The 21938-nt window shown below is 36.8% G+C and overlaps 1 protein-coding gene across 5 annotated transcripts in view; it reads left to right on the top strand.

Annotated features, from left to right (window-relative positions):
* AKT3 (AKT serine/threonine kinase 3) overlaps positions 1–21938 on the top strand; it is a 397729-nt gene that overhangs the window by 247704 nt on the left and 128087 nt on the right. For all 5 annotated transcript variants that reach the window (XM_067729502.1, XM_067729501.1, XM_067729504.1 and 2 more), the window contains 2 exons: positions 11001–11066; positions 12438–12506. In XM_067729502.1, the coding sequence (XP_067585603.1) occupies positions 11001–11066; positions 12438–12506 (135 nt within the window). The remainder of the gene's footprint in view (positions 1–11000; positions 11067–12437; positions 12507–21938) is intronic.

Genomic DNA, 21938 nt, shown 5'->3' with positions numbered 1-21938 from the left:
ACTATTATTGCATTGCTGTCTATTTCAGCCTTTATATTTGGTGACAATTGTTTAATATATTTTGATGCTCTCATATTGGGTGTGTATATATTTACAATTGTTATGTCCTCTTGATGAATCGATCCCTTTATCGTTATATAATGACCTTCCTTTTCTTTTACAACTTTTGACTTAAAGTCGAAATTGAACTTAAAGTTCAATTCTTACAACTTTCGACTTAAAGTCTATTTGTCTGATAGAAGTATAGCTACTCCTTGTCTCTTTTGGTTTCCATTTACATGGAATATCCTCTTCCATCCCTTCCCTTTCATCATATGAGTTTCCTTAAAGCTTAAGTGAGTCTGTTTTAGGTAGCATGTCGTTGGGTTTTGTTTTTTTATCTACTCAGCAACTCTGTGTTTTTTAATTGGAGATGTTAAACCATTTATATTTTAAGGAATTATTGATGATGAAAGATTTACTATCACCATCTGGTTAATTGCTTTCTAATTATTTTATAGTTTCTTTTTTCTTTTCTTCCTCTCTTGCTTGCTTTTTTTGCGAATTGTTCATTTTATATAGTGGTATATTTGATTCTTTTTATCATTTGTGTATCAGAGTTCTTTGCTTTGTGATTACCCTGCTGTTCATAATACATTTTACAGTTATAGCAGTCTATTTTAAGTGATAACATTTTAACTTCAATTGATTTTAAAAGTCCTACACATTTACTTCCCCCCCCAACATTTTATGTTATTGATGTCCCAATTTATATTTTTTATATTCTGTGTCCATTAACAAAATATTGTAGCTATAATTATTTTTGATGCTTTGTCTTTTAACCTGTATGCTAGAGATCAAAGTGACTTACACACTGCCACTGCAGTTTTAGAGTGTTTCAGATTTGTATAATTATCTTTACCAGTGAATTTTATATATGTTTTTATGTTACTGATTAATATCTTCATTTCAGCTTGAAGAACTCCCTTTAACATTTTATGTAAAGCTGTCTACTGATAAATTTCCTCAACATTTGTTTTTCTGGGGAAGTCTTTATCTTTCCTTCATTTTCAAAGGACAGGGTTGCTGGGTAAAGTGTTCTAAGTTGATAGTTCTTTTTTTCTTTGAGCACTTTGAATATATCATCTCACTGTCTCCTGGCCTGCAAGATTTCTGTTGAAAAATATGCTGATAGCTTTATTGGAGTTTCTTTGTATGTGATGAATACATTTTCTCTTGCGGCTTTCAAAATTCTCTCTTTGTCTTATATTTTTTGAGAGCTTGTTTGCAGTGTATCTTGTTAAAGATCTCTTTTGGTTGAATCTGTTTGGAGAGCTTTGGGCTTTGTGTACCTGGGTGTCCATATCTCTCTCCAGCTTAGAGAAGTTTTAAGCCCTTATTTCTTTAAATATATTTTGTGTTCCTTTGTCCCTTCCTTTTCTGGATTTCTATAATTTGAATATTGTCTCATTTTGTGGTATCCCATAAGTCACAGAGGCTTTCTTTACTCTTTCATTCTTACATCTTTTTCTTTGACTGGAAAATGTCAAGGGATCTGTGTTCAAGTTCACACATTGTTTTTTTTGCCTTATTGAGCCTACTGTTGAATTTCTCTATTTCACTTTTCATTTCAATCTTTGTATTCTCCAGCTCTGGAATTTCTGATTGGTTCTTTTTTTTTTTTTTTTTTTATCATTTCTACTAGTTTGTCAAACTTCTTGTTTTGTTCATGTATTGTTCTTCTGAGTTCATTTAGCTGTCTCTCTGTGTTCACTTGAATCTTGCTAAGCTTCCTTAAACACTTTGAATTCTTTTTCATGTAACTCAAATCCATTTCTTTGGTGTCAGTTATTGGAAAATTCTTGTGTACCTTTGGTGATGTCATGTTTTCTTGCTTCTTCATGTTTCTAATGTCTTTGAGTTGATAATCATGCATTCAAGGGAGCAGTTGCCTTTTTCAGCTTTTTAAGACTAGCTTCACTGGGGAAAGATTATCACCTAAAGATGACTGTGAATATGCCAGCTGGGTAGGGTGCAGTGTCTCTGGTTCCAGGGAGGGCACACTAAAGTCCTTTCCATGCAGCTCTGTCAGCTGAGATCAACATCAGCATAGATTGTGACATCTTCTTTTAGAAGATGTGGGTGGCAGTGGTGGCAAAAGCTGCAGGGATCCTACTATTCTTTTCTGCCTGTCAAAATTCTAGCCAAGGGAATCCCTCTTGATGGCAGGGCTGGTGTGCTGACACTTGGGGCATCAGTGGAGCTGGTATTCTGGCACCTGGTGCACACAGAGCTAACACAACACCTGAGTCGTGGGGTCACAGGTACACTTACAGTGGCAGTGGCACTGGTTTCTGAGGTGCAGGCACGTGAAGACTTCCCATGGAACTGGGGTCTGGGTTCCTGGGAATCACCACAGTGACTCAGGCCCTGGGGTAAAGGGGAATGCAGTAGCAGCAGGATTCCTGGGATGACAGGGTTCAGCAGTGGCTTGGGACCCAGAGCCAGAGTACAGTAGTGTACTTCTTATAGATGGTTGGTCAAATACCTGACTCTGGCCTCAGGGTTCAGTTTTATAGCAGCAGCATCTTGGCCTCAGCAATGGTAAGTCATAACCGTGGCCTAGGACCCACGGGGCAGTTGAACAGTAACAGATTGGCCCCAGTGATATTGGGTCATAGCAGCAACTTAGAACTCTGGGGGCGGTTGCAGAGCTCCAACAGCACAATCTACTGATGGACAGGTCAAAGCCCTGACTTTCAACCCGGGTGGCAGGGTATAGAGCAGATGTAGCACCACCTGCCCCAGTTATGGTGGGTCACAGCTCTGACTTGGAACCCCAAGGACGGTGTGCTGAGCAGCAGCATGTGGCCCTGTAACGGCAGGTCAAATGGTGACAGAAACCCAGGGACAGGGAACAGAGTTGCAGCAGCGCAGCCTGATGATGACAGATCAAAGCCACAATTTAGGACCCAGGGGTGGTTGCAGAACAGTGGCAACATTGCTTGGTAATGGCCCATTAAAGATGTGTGTCGGGACCCTAGGGGCAGGGTGCAGAGCAGCAGCAGGGTGGCTCCTTATGACAGGTCAAAGTCCTGTCTTAGGACCCAGGGGTAGGGTGCAGAGCAGTGGTATTGCAGCCCAAGTTATGACTGGTCAAAGCTACAACTTGGGACCCAGTGGCAGAGTACAGAGCAGTGGCACAGCCCCATTTACGGCAGGTCAAAGCTGCAACTGGATCCTGGGAGTGGAACACAAGCAGAGCAGCCATGGCCCTGGTTGTGGCATGGTAGAGCCCTAAGGTGGGACATGGAAGGCAGGAGACAGAGTAGTAGCCCTTGTATGGCAGGTCAAAGCCCTGGTTAGGACTCAGTGGTAGGGCTCAGAGCAGCAGCAGCTTGGCTTTGTGGATGGCTAGATTTTGTGGCATCCTGAAATCCAGGGAGCCAGACACAGCAGCAACTAGGGTCCCTGAGGCCAGGTGTCATCCGCAGCAACAGCTCCTGCCCCAGAGAGGAGCTGCAGTGGTGTGGACTTTCGGTAGCTCTGTTAGCTGAGTTCAGTCAGTGTTGGTGAAGAGTGTGGGAATCCTCAGTAGTGAAAGCTGCAAACAGCCATGGCAGTGAAGCTTGTTGGAGTTCTCTTGCTCTTATTTTCCCCATAGGGGGAAATCCCTCTGAGGCCATCTTTTCTGGTGCCTAACTGCTCTGGTCTAGGGGATGGGATGTCACAGGTAAAATGCTTCCTATGCTTTTCTGGCAGCCATCCTCGTTTTTAAAAACTCTACAGGGTTTATGCTGCTTCATTGCTTTCTTCTGATTTCATTGTAGTCCAGAGCTTATCAAAAGCTGTTTTCATCAGTTTGTAGTTGCTTGTTGTTTTTGTAGGGCAACCTAATATTGGGACCTCCTAGCCCTCCATCTTGTTGACGTCACTCCTAACAAGTTCTATTTCTGGTGCTAAATGTCAGTGATCCCTAAGACCACTCTCAGGCTTAATATTTCATTAGGAATCACGGATCCAGGAAAGCTGATATACTAGTGGTTATGGCTTATTGCAGTGATAACATACAGATTAAAATCAACAAAAGGAAAGTCATATGGGACAAAGTCCAGGAGAAACCTTTCAGGTGTCCTCTCCCAGCAAAGTCACATGGATGCACTTAATTCCCCCAGTAACAATGTGTGACAACATGTGCAAAGCGTTGTCAACCCAGGAAACTCACCCAAGCCTTGGTTTCCCGGATTTTTATTTTAAGTGAGTCATGTAGGCAAGCAGCACCTGTGTGGTTTCCCTAGCCACCCTGAGCAAAATCAGGCACACAGCATTCATCGTTCTTCCTGTTGTTTGCATGAACTGTCTAGTCAGACTGGTGTCATGTGGCCCAAGATCTCTGGCATGCAAAAATGCTCTTACCAGGTAGAATATTCCAAGGGATCAGAGCTTATTTCCCAGGAGCTGGCCAAGGGACCGTCCTGAGGATTGACTTACCTTGTGAGTGTACAGGGTTTGAGCAATCCAGGCCTTCTGAATTCATTCTTTCCTACACATACACCTATTAAAATATCAAACCAGTGCTTTGACTTGACTGCTGACACTTCTCTTTCCTTGGCTTTTAAGTTATTAAGTGCTGGCCCCTAACCAGAAAGTCTTATCATCTGCCAGCTTCTTTGATCCATTCTTTCAGATTCTCATGAACCTCTGTATTATCTATTGTGCAAATGATTGTGGTTTACTGTAGAAAGCAGATAATGAATGTATTTGCTTTGATCTGCTGCATCTTCATCATCTGTCATTGTGCTATCGGAGGTATGATTTCATTGATTTGTGTTCTGGATTTGCTTCTTGCAGTCGTGAAGATTCTATCATTCTTTAGCATCATTCCTAGGGTTATCATTCACTATTTACTGATTCATTCATTCTTTCTTTCAACAAATATAAATTGAACACCTAATTATTTACTAGTTACTGCCCTAGGCAATGGGAATATGTGAATGAATAAGACTGACCAAAATTCCTCCCCTTTGGAAATTACATTTTAGTCAGGAAACGGACACATGACAAATGAGTAACTCGTAGTATGTAAGAAATTAATACATACCATGGAGAAAAATTAAGTAGGGTAGGGAAACAAGGAATAGTAGTGTTTGTGATTTTTGTGGGTTTTGTAGTTTTAAATAGAATGATCACAGAAGACCTCACTGAGAAAGTGAAATTTCAGTGAACATTGGAAGGAAATGAGGAAGCAAGGTATTTGGGAGGAAGACTTCAGGTATTTGGGAGGAAGACTTCAGGTATTTGGGAGGAAGAATATTCCAGACAGAGGAAATCACAATCAAAAAAGCACTGAGGAAGGAGCATATTTTTAAAATAGCTAGGAATCTAGTCTAGCATGGCTTGTGTAGAGTAAAAGTAGTGAAGGGTTGTTTAGGGTAGTGGTAGATGTTGTAAGGATATTGGTTTTTACTCAGTGTAGTGAGAAGCCATTGGAAGTTTTTAAGCAGTATAGTAACATGATATAATTTTCATTTTAATATTATCACTTTGGCTGCAGTGTTGAGAATAGACTGTGGGTTGGAAGCAGGGAGTTTGTTAGGAGTTAATGGCAAATAATCCAGATAATTGATATAGCGGCTTACATTAGGGTATTAGCAGTGGAGATGGTAAGACGTAATCAATCCGGGGTATATTTTGATGAAGAGCCATCAGGATTGCCTGACAGATTGAATGTAGGGTATGAGAGAAAGTAAGGAGTTGAGGATCATTGCCAGGTTTTTGGCCTGAGCAACTGGAAGGATGCTGTTGCCATTTGCAGCAATGGGGATGATTTTTTTTCTGTGGAGAAACAGGCCTTTTCATGGGAGATTAGAAATTAGGTTTTGGACATGTCAAATTTGATATTTCTGTTAGACACCCAAGTTAAAGGCATCTATTAGACATCCATGTCAAATAAGCATTTCTGGAGTTTAGGGAAGAAGCCTGCATTTGAGACACAAATGTGGAAGTCCATGATCACCATATAGACTGTATTTAGGGTCATAGTCTGAATGAAGTCACCAAGGGAATGAGTGTATCTATGAAGGTAAGAGGTTAATGACCTCTATTCTGAGTAGGAAGTAGGATGAAACTGTGGGAGTGAGGTTGAGATAAAGAAAGACAACTTTATGAAAATCTCCTGGACTTAATGAAAGTCAGATAGACCTCGGTGCCAATCTCAGCTCAGTAGTTTAACTAGGTAAGGTAACCTTGTGGGGTTGTGTGTACATTTTATCATACATACTAGGCCTGGTAGGAGGCCTGGGAAAGTTTTGAAACATTCATACTGAGGAATGGAAGAATGACCTTGGTAGGGATGAGTTAAAGAATCCTAAGAAGATTCAGCTGAGATTAGAGAGGGCATTATACTGGTGCTAGTCAGTATGTTTGTGATTTTATTCCCCTTGAGATGTGGAATATACCAGTAAAAGTGAGAAAGTAGAGATTGATGTATTCCAATACTGGGAATTGGAAGAGGCAGAAGGAAAGAAGGGAATGTAGTGAAGGGCAATATAGACAAGCAGCATGTTCTACAATTTAAGAAGGACTAGGTGCTGAAGATTATGTCATGACTGAAGTCAAAGAAGTTCATGTAGCCCTCCATCCAAGTAACATTGGTTTGGCCAAAAAGTTTGTTTGGGTTTTTCGGTAACATCATATGAAAAACCCAAGCAGACTTTTTGGCCAGCCTGATATTTGGAACAAGAGCATCAAGAATAAAGTATTAGGGCTTCCCTGGTGGCACAGCGGTTGAGAGTCCGCCTGCCGATGCAGGGGACACGGGTTCGTGCCCCGGTCTGGGAAGATCCCACATGCCGCGGAGCGGCTGGGGCCTGTGAGCCATGGCCGCTGAGCCTGCGCGTCCGGAGCCTGTGCTCCGCAACGGGAGAGGCCACAGCAGTGAGAGGCCTGCATACCACAAAAAAAAAAAAAAAAAAATAAGTATCAAATAACAATATTTGATAAAGGTGATATAATATTCATAGACAACAGGGAACAACTGTGCTTTCATTTTTTCCATCAAGATGAAAAAGATCCTCAAAAAAGGTAATAGCAATAGAAATGAAGGAACGGTGAGGAGAAAGTGTGAGAGCTGGAGAGTGGAAGTATTAGAAGTCTGCATCTGGGCCATTGCTCAAGTTTTCCAAAGAGGGGGAAGTTACAACCCCAAAATTTAGAGCTTAATAAGTATGACATCTTTGCTACAGAAGAAAAATGTATAGATTGCTGACATACGGCTTGTCAAAACAGAACAAGTAAATAATGATCACTTGTAGTCATTGTGGTTTAATTAAGAATAAAGGTGCCAAGGTAAAAACTTCTCCCCTCTTCTCTCTGCTTCCACACCTGCTACATCTCCTCCTCTGAGTGTCATTTATAGCTCTGGATTAAAAAAAAAAAAAAGATGCTTTAGATATGATGTATCTTGAGTTCAACCAGCTTCTGATAAAAGTCAGTCATTATAGTCTTGTCAAAATGGAGAAAATAATGTGAACAGAGTTAAAATACCTAGTTAAGTTGGTACCAGGCTTTTTGAAGATGGGAGACAGTGTGGTGAAGTGGAAATGACCATTGATGTTGGACTTAGATGGGATCAATATTGACCTTTTCACCTGCAACTTGAGCAGTTTAACTTTTGTGAACCTTGATTGCCTCATATAAAATGGGAATAGTCAAACCAAACCTGCTCAGTTACTACAAGGATTAAAGGAGATGACACCCTTTGTCCTCAGTAATAGAGATGTTCTTTTCTTCTGTTTCTCTGTCGTCATTTACTCCTTGTGCCTCCTCCAAAAACAACCCCTAACTACCACAACACAATAAGTGCGGCAAATGAAAGGAGAATTTTAAACTCTGTGTAGTAGAGGACAGTGCTAAATTAGAGACAATTGAGAAAATAAATATGAGGAAGACTATTCTGCCTCATGTTTGCAAGAAATAAAATTCCATTCTCTGTAAACTTCTTTCTATGAAAGAAATTAGATTTTAAAATTCATTGTTTAGTATTTTACCATGGATGAATATCCATGAAACTATATTTCAAAAGCTTTTTCATGAAAACATTATACTTACATTATATACCGAAGCACTCTTCATTTGTAATCATGATCAACAAATGGATTTTTAAAAAAGCATCATATTGTTTTAGCCACTAAGCTTTATCACTGTTATTTATAACTTTTTGTTTTGACATATTGCTTTTAACTGTAATTAAAAATTATTGACATCTGTGTTTACTTTTTAGCTTGTGCATACCTTATCTTCATAGCAGAAACTAATTAGTATGTGAAATATTGTACCATTAAATTTGCATTAAGGGGGAAATTCTAATTTGATCAGATGTAAAAATATGGTAGAAAATACATTTTAATACATGAAAGATATGTACATGGTATTAATTCTGGTATCATTCTTACAACAAAGAAATATTGTTTTTAGCTTTTGCCTACCTACATCTTTACTTGGCTCCTTTAATGTGATTAGGCAGATCATAGAATTTAGAAAAAATATAATCTTTCATGAAACTTACGAAGTGATTTAGAAAAACAACTGTTACATATAATGAGTTTGTTTCAACAAAATAGAATGAAATATCTGCCAGAAATATTTTCTGAAGTACTAGAATATCTTTTCTGGTTTCATACTTACCTTTCTTTAAGTCTTTTCCTAGTTCACTGCCTCAAATCCCTTAAAATCCTGAAGTATAATAGGAAAATGTTATGTCTTCTGTGAATCTCTTTCTGACTGCATATAAAGAAATATTTCTTCTGCTTTACCCTCTTGTTGGAAGCATATAGCTGTTAGTTTTTTACTATTAATTTTATATCTCAAAAATACTCCAAACATTTTTTCTTGTTCCTGCTGTTCCTGTCATCCAGGCCATCCTCATTTCACTCTTGTACTGCAGTTGTCTCCTGATTGATCCCTCCTGTTTTTGCTGTCCTTCTCAGAGGAGGCTGAGCAAACTCAAAAACAGAAATCAGCTGTGGGCCTCTGATCCTCCATCGCCTACACCATCACATTACCCAACCTATGATCTTCCAGTAGCATTGATTTTCCTTCATTATCCCATTTACTATAGTAGATACCCCAGTTTTCCCTTAAGAAAATCAGATCACTTATCAGAATTCGTAATTATTTCTTAAATTGGATATTTACAAATTTGTTATGTCTTGTCCACTAGCATGTGAACTCCATGAGCAAAAGAATCATATCTTTTTTTTAAACCACTTTATGCTTGCACTGTCTTAACATTAAGTAAATGCATATCGAGGATTTGGTTTTTTAATCATTGAATTCAGTTCTATATCTCAAAATAGCCACTGTATAATCCTTAATCTTGTATTTTACATTCATTATATGATTCTCATAAACTGCAGTATCCACTTCTCTTTTTTATTTTTTCCATTAATACTGACCACCGTCTGACTTACTGGAATGAAAGCTCCATGAGGGCAGGACTTTGGTCTGTGTTGTTCAGTTGCCCTGTCTTCAATGGGTAGAACAATACCCAGAATATATTTGTTTCATATCTATTGAAGGAATAAATGATTGAATGAGTGAAGTCCCACACATTTGACATCTTGGAATTCATTCCTATGATAAATAGCTAAGTTCAACAAATATTAATAAGTACCTACTGTATGTTAATCATTATGCTAGGCACTGTGGGCACAGAACTTAGTTATGGTGTCATTTCTGCTTATTTATTTTGTATTAAGATATTTGGTATTACTTTAATTAATTTAGAAGTTATAGTATGATATGACAGGGACTTTCATACTGTTTGAGCACTTAATTCTGGTTCTTATTAAACAAATAAGACTGGAATGCTTTCTTACCCATACTTTATTTCACTGGTTTTAAATACTATGTCATTACACTTTACTTTCTGTTCAGACAGAATTGGTCTCTCCCTCTTGGAATGGGTTTTGGATTTTAGCATCTTTGATCAGTCTATTGCTCATTTATCTGCTAAGTCTAACTAAGGTCAGATGCTTTTATAAAAATAATAAATATAATGCAGTGTCCTAATGTTCCCTTGTCTTACTTATAACCTAACTGTGATTTGCCAGCAATATTAAGAAATTGATCCAGTAAGGGCCTTGTTCAGGATCTTGGCAGCAGCAGAGACCAGAGATGCTGTGTTAGTTTCAGCAGTTGTCTTCCTTTCCTTTCATTCTTTAAGATAGTGTTATTTTTAAAATATGAAACATTTTTCCAGTTCTCCATATGTTGAGGAAATCTTTCCTAGTTCACTTTTGATGTCAAGATGAAATTTATGTACAAGATTGGGGAAATACACTCTTAGTGTATTTTTGGTTTGAAATATATGCAGATTTAAAAAGTGTCACCTAGAATAGGCTGTGACCTTTTTTTAAAAAAAAAAAAGAAGCATGCTAAAAAAGCCACAAGCAAAAATATACAGCTTTTATACTCTGTTTTTATTTCTAAAATGTATAATTTAGAATTAAATCTCTCTTTTTTAAGAATTAAATCTTATACAGGTACTGTGTCCCCCTTTTCAATAACTGATTTTTCTTTTAGGTAGAAGACTTGCAACAAATTCTATGATCTTTAATGAAATATATCCTTTAAATCCCCCTGAATACAATGTAATACAGACATGGAAATATTAACTACTCCATACCTAGCTGTTAACTTATAAGGCATTCTCTTCAAGGGGAAAGGCTTACTATTTCATTTTCTGTGTCCCTGATAATTTTTGCTGATTATTATATCATTATTGCTATACTTTAAGTATGACTGAATTTATATGAGTTTATACATTATAGCCATCTGATTTAAATCACTAATTTGATTTTTTTTTTTGGTGGAAGAGAAGCTTAGCAATAAAGGGAGCATGTGTTTTAAAATCTTTTTCTGTGTCTGTGTTTACCTCTTCTGGTCTTAGAGAAATAGCAAAATTTTTATATTATTTGTGCTCAGAACATATATTAAAGGTTTGCCTTTTTCTTTTGTAGGATGAAGTGGCACACACTTTAACTGAAAGCAGAGTATTAAAGAACACTAGACATCCCTTTTTAACAGTAAGTGCTTAGAGGAAAGATGTTATAACATTTTATATTTAAGGGAGTTTTATTATAGAATCTAAGCTATGAAAAATAACATTTTAAATAACATTTATTTAGGTATGACATTTTCTTTGTAGATAAGTCAGTTTGGGGGAAATTATTAGAATGTATGGATTAAGTTTACAATATGCATGCATTTGTAGTCCTCTCGTTATATACCCATGAGTTTTTTGAGATTTCTTTTTCTTCCCATAACTTTCACTGCCTTAAAAAAAATAGAGCAAATACATTTAAAAATAAATTTAAAGATAGCATTTAAGTTAAAAATAGGATAAGTCATGGTACATTTTCTTCATTAGATAAAGTATAAACTGTGACTTAAATACATATAACTTAGTTATTTTGAAACAGACTGATTTTTTTTTTAGTCCCGTTTAGATTGCTTGTAATAGAGGCATAATTTGCAAAGTTTCTGTGTGTTCCTGGTTCCAATGAAGTGTATTAAGATTAAAAATCACAGACTTTCAGGGCTCCCCTGGTGGCGCAGTGGTTGAGAGTCTGCCTGCCAATGCAGGGGACACGGGTTCATGCCCCGGTCCAGGAAGATCCCACAGGCCGCGGAGCGGCTGGGCCCGTGAGCCATGGCCGCTGAGCCTGCGCGTCCGGAGGCTGTGCTCCGCAACGGGAGAGGCCACAACAGTGAGAGGCCCGTGTACCGCAAAAAAATAAAAAAAAAAATAACAGACTTTCAAAAGGAGAAACTTTTAAAGATTTAGGATCATTTAGTAGGTTTTTTCAGAGGTATCACCAGATACATAGACCTACTTTGTTACATTGTTGTGTGTTTATTTTTCAAAGTATTAAGATAGTTGGCTCTAAAGTTTTAATATCTTTATAACCTATAAGATTATCTGAAACAACTCTATTGGATTGGGTCATGTAATGCGACCTCTATGCAAGAAGTGATACTGAAACTATATTAGAAACCCAAGTATAACCACTATAACTGTACTCCTAAGACTTTCCCTGAAGTAATTTGTAGGCCTTACTTTTAAGGTCTCATGGATAAGAACTTTAGGGACCAATACAGTTTCAAGTAGATGACATAGTAGATTGAGAAGTGCTCATAACAATTACTAAGTTTATTTTTAGTAAAAATCATAATTCTAATTTTCCCCAAATAATACTCATTGCTGATCTTCACAAAATTTGTTTTATATTTCTCATAAACTTTTACTTAAGCATTCTTAAGGGAATAAATACACTCTTAAGGAACAAAAACAATTCATTTTATCAATCATGCTTACTGTTTCTAAGTATTCTCTTTTTGACACCGTTGTAAGAATGTAGGATTATAATATAACATTTTTTCTTTTTCATTTCAAGTCCTTGAAATATTCCTTCCAGACAAAAGACCGTTTGTGTTTTGTGATGGAATATGTTAATGGGGGAGAGGTGAGTCAAGAAGTATAACCAGCACTTGCATTTGCATGGTAGTATTGTTATTTTTTAAAACTTATTTACAATACAAGTTATAATGTAATAGTTCTCTACTTCTTGATAGGGATTTGTATAGCTCTTTCTACTATTTTAGTAAATGGGAGCTGAATAATTTTCTAATGAAATATAAGGATCATTTGTTTTTTACAATGACTTCTATGTATAGGAACGTTTAATCATACTCTTTTTTCTAAATTTTTTAAATTCAAAAAAATGTTACTACAGATATGATTTTTAAAATCATGGTTTTTAATTTTGAAAACCAGAAATAGAGGGTTTATGATGCTTTACATAGTTCTTCCTAAAGATTTGTGAAACTTATGAAAAATTATTTTGTGCATTTTAAACTCTGTTTAACAATAGGCCATAGGCACATTGTGGTTGAGTTCTGCCTTCTTCTACATAGTAGTTAGAGTAACTTTAACTGTATGTAAGGGATTTTTAAGGAATTTTGTAGTTTTGAAGGGAAATTCAATCATTTTAGTAGTATATTTCACCTATTGCTTTATTCTTTATCCTTTCTCTTCCCTATATTTGATCAAAATCAATGTGGAGGAAAAATGTAATTAACTGCACTAGTTAACTGGAAATATTTCACATTGTGAGTGTTCTGAAATAAGTTTAATTATTAAATAAGGGCTTGTATCTCACAGACCTTAAAATAGTCTTATTATCTGAAAGGAGGGAAGGAAGAGAGGGAAGGAGGAATGGAAGAAAAGAGAGGGTGAGGGAGGGAGGAAAAGAAAGAAACAAAGAAGGGAGGGAAAGAGAGGGAGGGAGGGAGGAAGGAAGGAGGGAAGGAAGGAAGAAGAAAATATCCCTTATACAATATTTTCCCCTATAGAATTATCAGACTTATAGGAATTAATCCATTGCAAAAAATTCATTCGTTCATTTGGTAAACACATTTTGAGTGCCTTGGCAGTGTGAGTTTATCCAAATGTGTTAAGAATTTATAATTTATCTTATAACTGTATTACAAATTAGAATATATAGTGAAAGAGCTTTAAATTTATCTTATAAGTGTATTATTATATAGTGAAAGACCTAAGTGTTAATAAATTCATAAAAGAAAATGTGTTATGGATGATCTAGTATTTAGGGTAGGCTTAATGAGATTTCATCAGGGGAACTGATTTGAGAGGATATTTCAGGCAGAGAGGATGATATGAGCAGAATCACTGGTAGGCAAGCACAGAGGAAGAAGTTGAGTAGTTAGATTATATTAGCCCAGGCATGGGACTTCTCTGCTGGTGCAGTGGTTAAGAATCCGCCTGCCAGCGTAGGGGACACGGGTTCAAACCCTATTCCGGGAAGATCCCACATGCCGCAGAGCAACTAAGCCCGTGCACCACAACTACTGAGCCCTCATGCCACAGCTATTGAAGCTTACGCGCTTAGAGCCCGTGCACTGCAACAGGAGAAGTCACCGCAATAAGAAGCATGTGCACCACAACGAAGAGTAGCCCTGGCTTGCAACAACTAGAGAAAGCCCACGTGCAGCAGCAAAGACCCAACACAGCCAAAAATAAATAAATAAAATTAATACATTTATTTTAAAAAAAGACATATCAAAAGTGACTTTTGGTTGGGATCAGGAAAATTAATATATACAGTGAGTTTATGAAGAATGTGTTAAGGGTAAAATTATAAATTTGGGTTTGGAAAGCTTTTTTCTAAGGTTCTAAGAAAAACATATGTGGAGATACCACAGAGAATAAATAAAGGGTCAGAATATGGATACAGATTTGGGAGCCATTCCCATAAAGACTGTAACTTAAGTTATGGAAGTGGATATTTCCTATTTTGTGGGAAATGAAATTGGTGAAACTTCTATGTTAGTATCTATCAAAATTAAAAGAGCACGTATTCTGGGACCCAGCAATTTCATTTCCAGGAATTTATCCTACAAACATACTCACAAATATACCACAGAATAATATATGGATAAATATATTCATTGCACTATTGTATATTGTAGTACCTTAAATGAGCATTCAGTAAGGAGACTGCTTAATCAGTGTTACATCCACGCAGTGAAATACTTTATATCCATTAAAAAGAATGAGGTAGCCCAATATGGACTGAGACAAGGCAATTTCTAAGATATGTTATGAAATAAGAAAAACAAGGTACAGACGGAATATAAAGTATGCTTCTATTGTGTTAAAGTAAGACCATATATATGTGTATACATTGAGTATCTCTGAAATTATGTACTGGACATTATTGCTTACCTTTGGGAAGGCAAGCTGAGTCACTGGGGAAAAGATGGGAGGACAACTTATTTTTCACTTATTTATTCTTGTGCAGCTTTTGTATTTTGTGTATTAAAATTGAAGGAAGGAAGATAGGCAGGCAGATGGATGGAGGGATGGATGGATGGATGACCAGGGGAGACAATATTACGTAGGGAAATGATAAACTGCAGGGAAAATCTTGGAGAAGCACTCTTAAATTGCAGAAGTACTCTTAGACAGTATCATGTGTTTGCATCTATTACAAAAATTAGCACATTGTTTTATAATTATGTATTTACTTGTCTATCTTTCCTACTAGACTCAGAGCTCCCTAAGGGACTTACTGGTATAACTCTGGCACCTTCAAATATTTATTGGATGTTTTGAATGAGTAAATAAGTTAATAGATGAACAGATTCCCTTAGGGAACAGGGATGAAAGAAGTTAGCAAAAGTGGTAAACTAGGAACTGCTGAGAAATAGGAAGAAAAATAGAAAGTAATATGGTATATAGTTTACTTTAGAAAAAAAGCTGAAAATGTTTTTTCAGGAGGAAGTATCTTTGAGTGTATTTATAAAGTACATATTTATTATGAGCAGCGCACGCTGGTAGATACTATGGGGCATACAAATCTCAATTAAACATAACTTTTACCCTCAAAGAGTTTATGATCTAGTGGGGAAGATTAGGTACAAAATTTATACTAAGTGTAAAGTGATAATTATCACTTTTATCAGAAGCATAGATTAAGGACCATGGGACTTCACAGGAAAGAAAGAAGAATTTTGGATGGTGGGATGAAGGGAAGCTGCCTAGAAGCTTAGTAGAGGGAGCTAGGTGGCACCTGCACTTTTATTCTAAACCTAGAGTACTTCGGTGCTTAATCAATTGATGACTGTTAAAAAAATTTTTTTTTTACACAAAAGCATATTTTCAGACTAGCCAGATGGTTTTCTTTAGTGATGGGATTATTTCACCTATTAAACTTATCTGAGAAGGAAATCTATATTCAGTATATGCTTATGGTGACTTATTTTATTTTGGTTTTGCTTTAGGTTCACCATGCCATTATTCTGCTCAGGGATGCTTCCTAGAAATGCAGAAAACTCAATTGCTGTAGAAAAACTACTAAATGTAGAACTTACGTTTTTGAAATAAGATTGAAGTAGAGAGAATTAAAGTACAGAAATCTACAAATTCATACAAACAATCCATACCAACACTTATTGATACACCATGAGTTTCCCAAATGTGGAATGTCTGTGTGGTATCTAGGAAACTTGAGCAGAGAATACTAGCCTGTTGAAAAGTAAGCTCTGGTAAATTGATAGTACTCACCCAAATGGCAGCATCCTCAAATCTCTTTCTCTCCAGTGTTTGCCCAGAGATAGGCTTCTTTAGTGGACCCATTGAAGTTAATTATAACTAGCTAAGTTTTCACTCAATTCATATTTATTGTTTGTTGATTTTTAATTAGCAATAGTATTCTTTTAGCCTATGTTCTGGAATGTTTATTTTGAAGCATAAGATCAACAGCTGAGACATTTCTTTTCTTATACTTTCTTCACATTTTTGTGACTATCTGGACTTCTTTCAGCCTGATAGACCGCACAAGAGTTTAGCATGCTCATGGCCATGCTTGTTATTATCCCTGCATTTGCCAATATTGTTTAAAGCACTACATAATCTTGGTGGAAGTAGATTATGAGAGAAATACTGGTTGTGAAAAATCAACAGTGGCTGCTTATAGGCGTATCAGTACAATGGAGTCATATAATAATTTTATTTAATTTATATGAATTCAAAGAAATAGGCCCAGCAAGAGATAACATAGATAGATAGGAAGGAAGGAGGGAAGGAGGGAGAGAGGGAGGGGAGGAAGGAGAGTGGAAGGGAAGGAAAGAAGGAAATGGTGATTCTGCCATTCCACTTGCTGAGTATATTCAGAGTGACCTGAAGATGAGAGAGAAATTTGCTATTCTTTTATTCCACGTCAGTTTCTACTTGCCATCCTTAGAGTTTCATGGGATATAAATTCTAGTGCTTAAAAATACGTAGTTTTTATAAAACATTGTCATTAAGTGCATTGTAAGTAGAGGTGTTCATCTAAAGAAACTATATTATTTCAATGCTAGAGGAAAAACTGCTGAGCTTAACTATATTGAGACAGTATATTGGTCTTCAGTGTAGTACCTTCCTAAGGAATTTCCAAGGATGATTTTGGTTATACCTCATAATCTATGTGTTAACTTTAGAACCCACTCCATTATAGTCCATTTGCCTATTAAATATTTAATGAGTAACTACTATGAGTTGGAACTCAGAGGATGTAGAAATAAGGAAATTATGGTACTTTACTTTAGAAGATGAGTATCTAATTGGAGAGACAGACAGGAAAATATACATATGCAGTGTCATTATTGCTATGAAAACACTGGTTGCTGTGGGATACAGAGAATGCCTATTTGAATCAATCCAAAAGGAAGGAGGAGAATGCCAGGGTAGGAAACACTTCTTAAAGTAGTTGCTAAGCTAAGTCTTGAATGTAACTGTAAGTTACATAAATAAGGATGAGAGGGAGAGCATTCCTACACAGAGAAAATAGAATGTTTAGAGTGTGATGGAGCTCATGCAAGCTCTCCCTGATCTCCCTAGATGTAGCACAGTATGGATGATGCATAGAGTCCTGCAGAGAAAAGCCAGAAGAATCTAACCAGGTAGGTAGGGTCATGTTAGGACAGATCTCTCCCAAGTAATTTAGATTTTATCCTGAAGGCAGTGAAGCATCATGGAAGGACATCTGTATGAAATGTTTTACAAAGAAGACTTTGGTAGTGGTATGAGGCATGTATTGGAAAAGACAAAATTGGATACAGGGAAACTACTTAGAAGCTACTGAAGTTGGAAGGTTTTGGTAATCCGATCATAAAAATGATAAGGTTGTTAATTGAGCCAGTATTAGTGAGAAGGAAACAAATTCTGATGGTGTTTAGGTACTAGAATTCCCAGGATTTAATGACTAAATGGAGAGAAAGGGAAACATCACACAGTTTCCTATTTGCTGCTTGGGGAATTGTGTGGATACTGGGCTGTTTGTAAAATCAGGAAACACAGTAAAAGGAATGAGTTCTGAGTTGATCATCCTGTATGTGAGTTACCTCATGGGGATCTGAAGGAAGTGGGAGAGTCAGGTCAGACCTACAAATAGACTTCAGCAGCAATGCGGAAATGAAGGAAGAGAAGAAATGTCCAGTGTGAGAACAGTGTGTACTTAGAAAAATAAATGGCTAAGAATGGTGCCTGAAGATACCAACATCAGACATGTTGGTGATGAGAGAAGCCTAAGGAGGATTCTGGATAGAAGGAGCCAGACAAGAGAAGCCTTAAAAGTTAAGGAAAGTATATTAAGTATAAGAGTATAGTAAAGATATACAACTGAAAGATAGCAACTGAATTCATTGGATTTGACATCTACTACTAGTTTCTAAGCAGAGTACCATGGATTCTTCTTTTTTTCTGGCATGATGCAAGGTATGTACCTTGGCTATAGTATAGAATATACAAGGGTTGGTTTGGAGCTCAGTAGAACAAGGTTATGAAAGTTCAGTGAAACCGTTGGTGGACAGTAAGTCAGCATCTGGAGATTATAAAAGTACTCTAATAATGTGACCAATCACACTGCTGCTGACATATCCAAGCCACTCTCTTTTTGTAGCTTAAGTATTATCAAATTCATATGAGAAGCAGAAAAATATTGTGGGGAGAAAAAGTAAACTGAACACTGACTAAGGTGTTTAGTTTGATTTAGAATGTCTCTACTTAGGACTCTTTCCCAAAATCTTACTCATAGCCTTATTTCTTTCAGGCCTGTAAACCAAACCTCTATAAATCCCTCTCCAGGCTGAAATCTCCTGGAGGTTAAGAGATTCATTAGTGGGGAAAGGAAAATCATTACAAAGATTTTGTAAATAATAAATTTTTCACATTCTTCTCTATTCTTTATGTGGGTACAACTGAACCTAACACTTTCCATTATTTAATATTCTTGTCCACATTTTAGTTCATTGTACACTCTATAGTAAGCCCTTTGATAAAATTCATTTTCTTTTTGCATATGACTTCCAGTTTCATGCCAATCTTCAGATCCTCTCATACTTATTTCATATTCTCATTATCTGGCTGGCATTTTGTCTTCAATTATCTAATTTTAAATTCACATGAGACAGAAGTGCCGGCAGTCAGCATTCTAGTTCTACTTACTAATTTGTGGAGGTGTGACTTGGGTGATTTTTAAATTAAAAGTATCATTTCATATTCATAGTGATGATTTTCTAAATTTTACTAAATTTATAGATATATAAATATTTGTTGTCAAGAGTCTGACAAGCTAAATTCTTTACTACTTTAGTTATTAATATATTACATAGGTTTTATCAGAATTCTATTGTTTTCACCCAAAGCTTTTTCAAAAGTCTCAAGACAAGAAGGATGCATTATAATATTCACATTAGCACATAAAGGTAAAATAAATTCGGGAATTTTTTTTTACATCTTTATTGGAGTATAATTGCTTTACAATGGTGTGTTAGTTTCTGCTTTATAACAAAGTGAATCAGTTATACATATACATATGTTCCCATATCTCCTCCCTCTTGCGTCTTCCTCCCTCCCACCCTCCCTATCCCACCCCTCTAGGTGGTCACAAAGCACCGAGCTGATCTCCCTGTGCTATGCGGCTGCTTCCCACTAGCTATCTATTTTACGTTTGGTAGTGTATATATGTCCGTGCCACTCTCTCACTTTGTCACAGCTTACCCTTCCCCCTCCCCATATCCTCAAGTACATTCTCTAGTAGGTCTGTGTCTTTATACCTGTCTTACCCCTAGGTTCTTCATGACATTTTTTTTCTTAAATTCCATACATATGTGTTAGCATACGGTATTTGTCTTTCTCTTTCTGACATACTTCACTCTGTATGACAGACTCTAGGCCCATCCACCTCATTACAAATAGCTCAATTTCGTTTCTTTTTATGGCTGAGTAATATTCCATTGTATATATGTGCCGCATCTTCTTTATCCATTCATCTGATAATGGACACTTAGGTTGTTTCCATCTCTGGGCCATTGTAAATAGAGCTGCAATGAACACTTTGGTACATGACTCTTTTTGAATTATGGTTTTCTCAGGGAATATGCCCAGTACTGGGATTGCTGGGTCATATGGTAGTTCTATTTGTAGCTTTTTAAGGAACCTCCATACTATTCTCCATAGTGGCTGTACCAATTTACATTCCCACAAGCAGTGCAAGAGTGTTCCCTTTTCTCCACACCCTCTCCAGCATTTATTGTTTCTAGATTTTTTGATGATGGCCATTCTGACTGGTGTGAGATGATATCTCATTGTAGTTTTGATGTGCATTTCTCTAATGATTAATGATGTTGAGCATTCTTTCATGTGTTTGTTGCCAATCTGTATATCTTCTTTGGAGAAATGTCTATTTAGGTCTTCTGCCCATTTTTTGGATTCGGTTGTTTGTTTTTTTGTTATTGAGCTGCATGAGCTGCTTGTAAATTTTGGAGATTAATCCTTTGTCAGTTGCTTCATTTGCAAATATTTTCTCCCATTCTGAGAGTTGTCTTTTGGTCTTGTATATGGTTTTCTTTGCTGCGCAAAAACTTTGAAGTTTCATTAGGTCCCATTTGTTTATTTTTATTTCCATTTCTCTAGGAGGTGGGTCAAAAAGGATCTTGCTGTGATTTATGTCATAGAGTGTTCTGCCTATGTTTTCCTCTAAGAGTTTGAGAGCTTCTGGCCTTACATTTAGGTCTTTAATCCATTTTGAGCTTATTTTTTGTGTATGGTGTTAGGGAGTGATCTAATCTCATTCTTTTACATGTACCTGTCCAGTCTTCCCAGCACCACTTATTGAAGAGGCTGTCCTTTCTCCACTGTACATTCCTGCCTCCTTCATCAAAGATAAGGTGACCATATGTGCATGGGTTTATCTCTGGGCTTTCTATCCTGTTCCATTGATGTATCTTTCTGTTTTTGTGCCAGTACCATACTGTCTTGATTCCTGTATCTTTGTAGTATAGTCTGAAGTCAGGGAGCCTGATTCCTCCAGCTCCATTTTTCATTCTCAGGATTGCTTTGGCTATTTGGGGTCTTTTGTGTTTCCATACAGATTGTGAAATTTTTTGTTCTAGTTCTGTGAAAAATGCCAGTGGTAATTTGATAGGAATTGCATTGAATCTGTAGATTGCTTTGGGTAGTAGAGTCATTTTCACAATGTTGATTCTTCCAATCCAAGAACATGGTATATCTCTCCATCTATTTTTATCATCTTTAATTTCTTTCATCAGTGTCATAATTTTCTGCATACAGGTCTTTTGTCTCCTTAGGTAGGTTTATTCCTAGATATTTTATTTATTTGTTGTTGCAATGGTAAATGGGAGTGTTTTCTTGATTTCACTTTCAGATTTTTCATCATTAGTGTATAGGAATGCCAGAGATTTCTGTGCATTAATTTTGTATCCTGCTACTTTACCAAATTCATTGATTAGCTCTAGTAGTTTTCTGGTAGCATCTTTAGGATGCTCTATGTCTAGTATCATGTCATCTGCAAACAGTGACAGCTTAACTTATTCTTTTCCGATTTGGATTCCTTTTATTTCCTTTTCTTCTCTGATTGCTGTGGCTAAAACTTCCAAAACTATGTTGAATAAGAGTGGTGAGAGTCAGCAACCTTGTCTTGTTCCTGATCTTAGCAGAAATGCTTTCAATTTTTCACCATTGAGGACGATGTGGCTGTGGGTTTGTCATACATGGCCTTTATTATGTTGACGAAAGTTCCCTCTATGCCTACTTTCTGCAGGGTTTTTATCATAAATTGGTGTTGAATTTTGTCGAAAGCTTTCTCTGCATCTATTGAGATGATCATATGGTGTTTCTCCTTCAATTTGTTAATATGGTGTATCACGTTGATTGATTTGTGTATATTGAAGAATCCTTGCATTCCTGGAATAAACCCCGCTTGATCATGGTGCATGATCCTTTTAATGTGCTGTTGGATTCTGTTTGCTAGTATTTTGTTGAGGATTTTTGCATCTATGTTCATCAGTGATATTGGCCTGTAGTCTTCTTT

Source organism: Pseudorca crassidens, chromosome 2 (assembly GCF_039906515.1).
Source record: "Pseudorca crassidens isolate mPseCra1 chromosome 2, mPseCra1.hap1, whole genome shotgun sequence".
Lineage (NCBI taxonomy): Eukaryota > Metazoa > Chordata > Mammalia > Artiodactyla > Delphinidae > Pseudorca > Pseudorca crassidens.
Note: the sequence above shows the minus strand (reverse complement) of the source record. Positions and strands in the feature narration are given on the sequence as shown.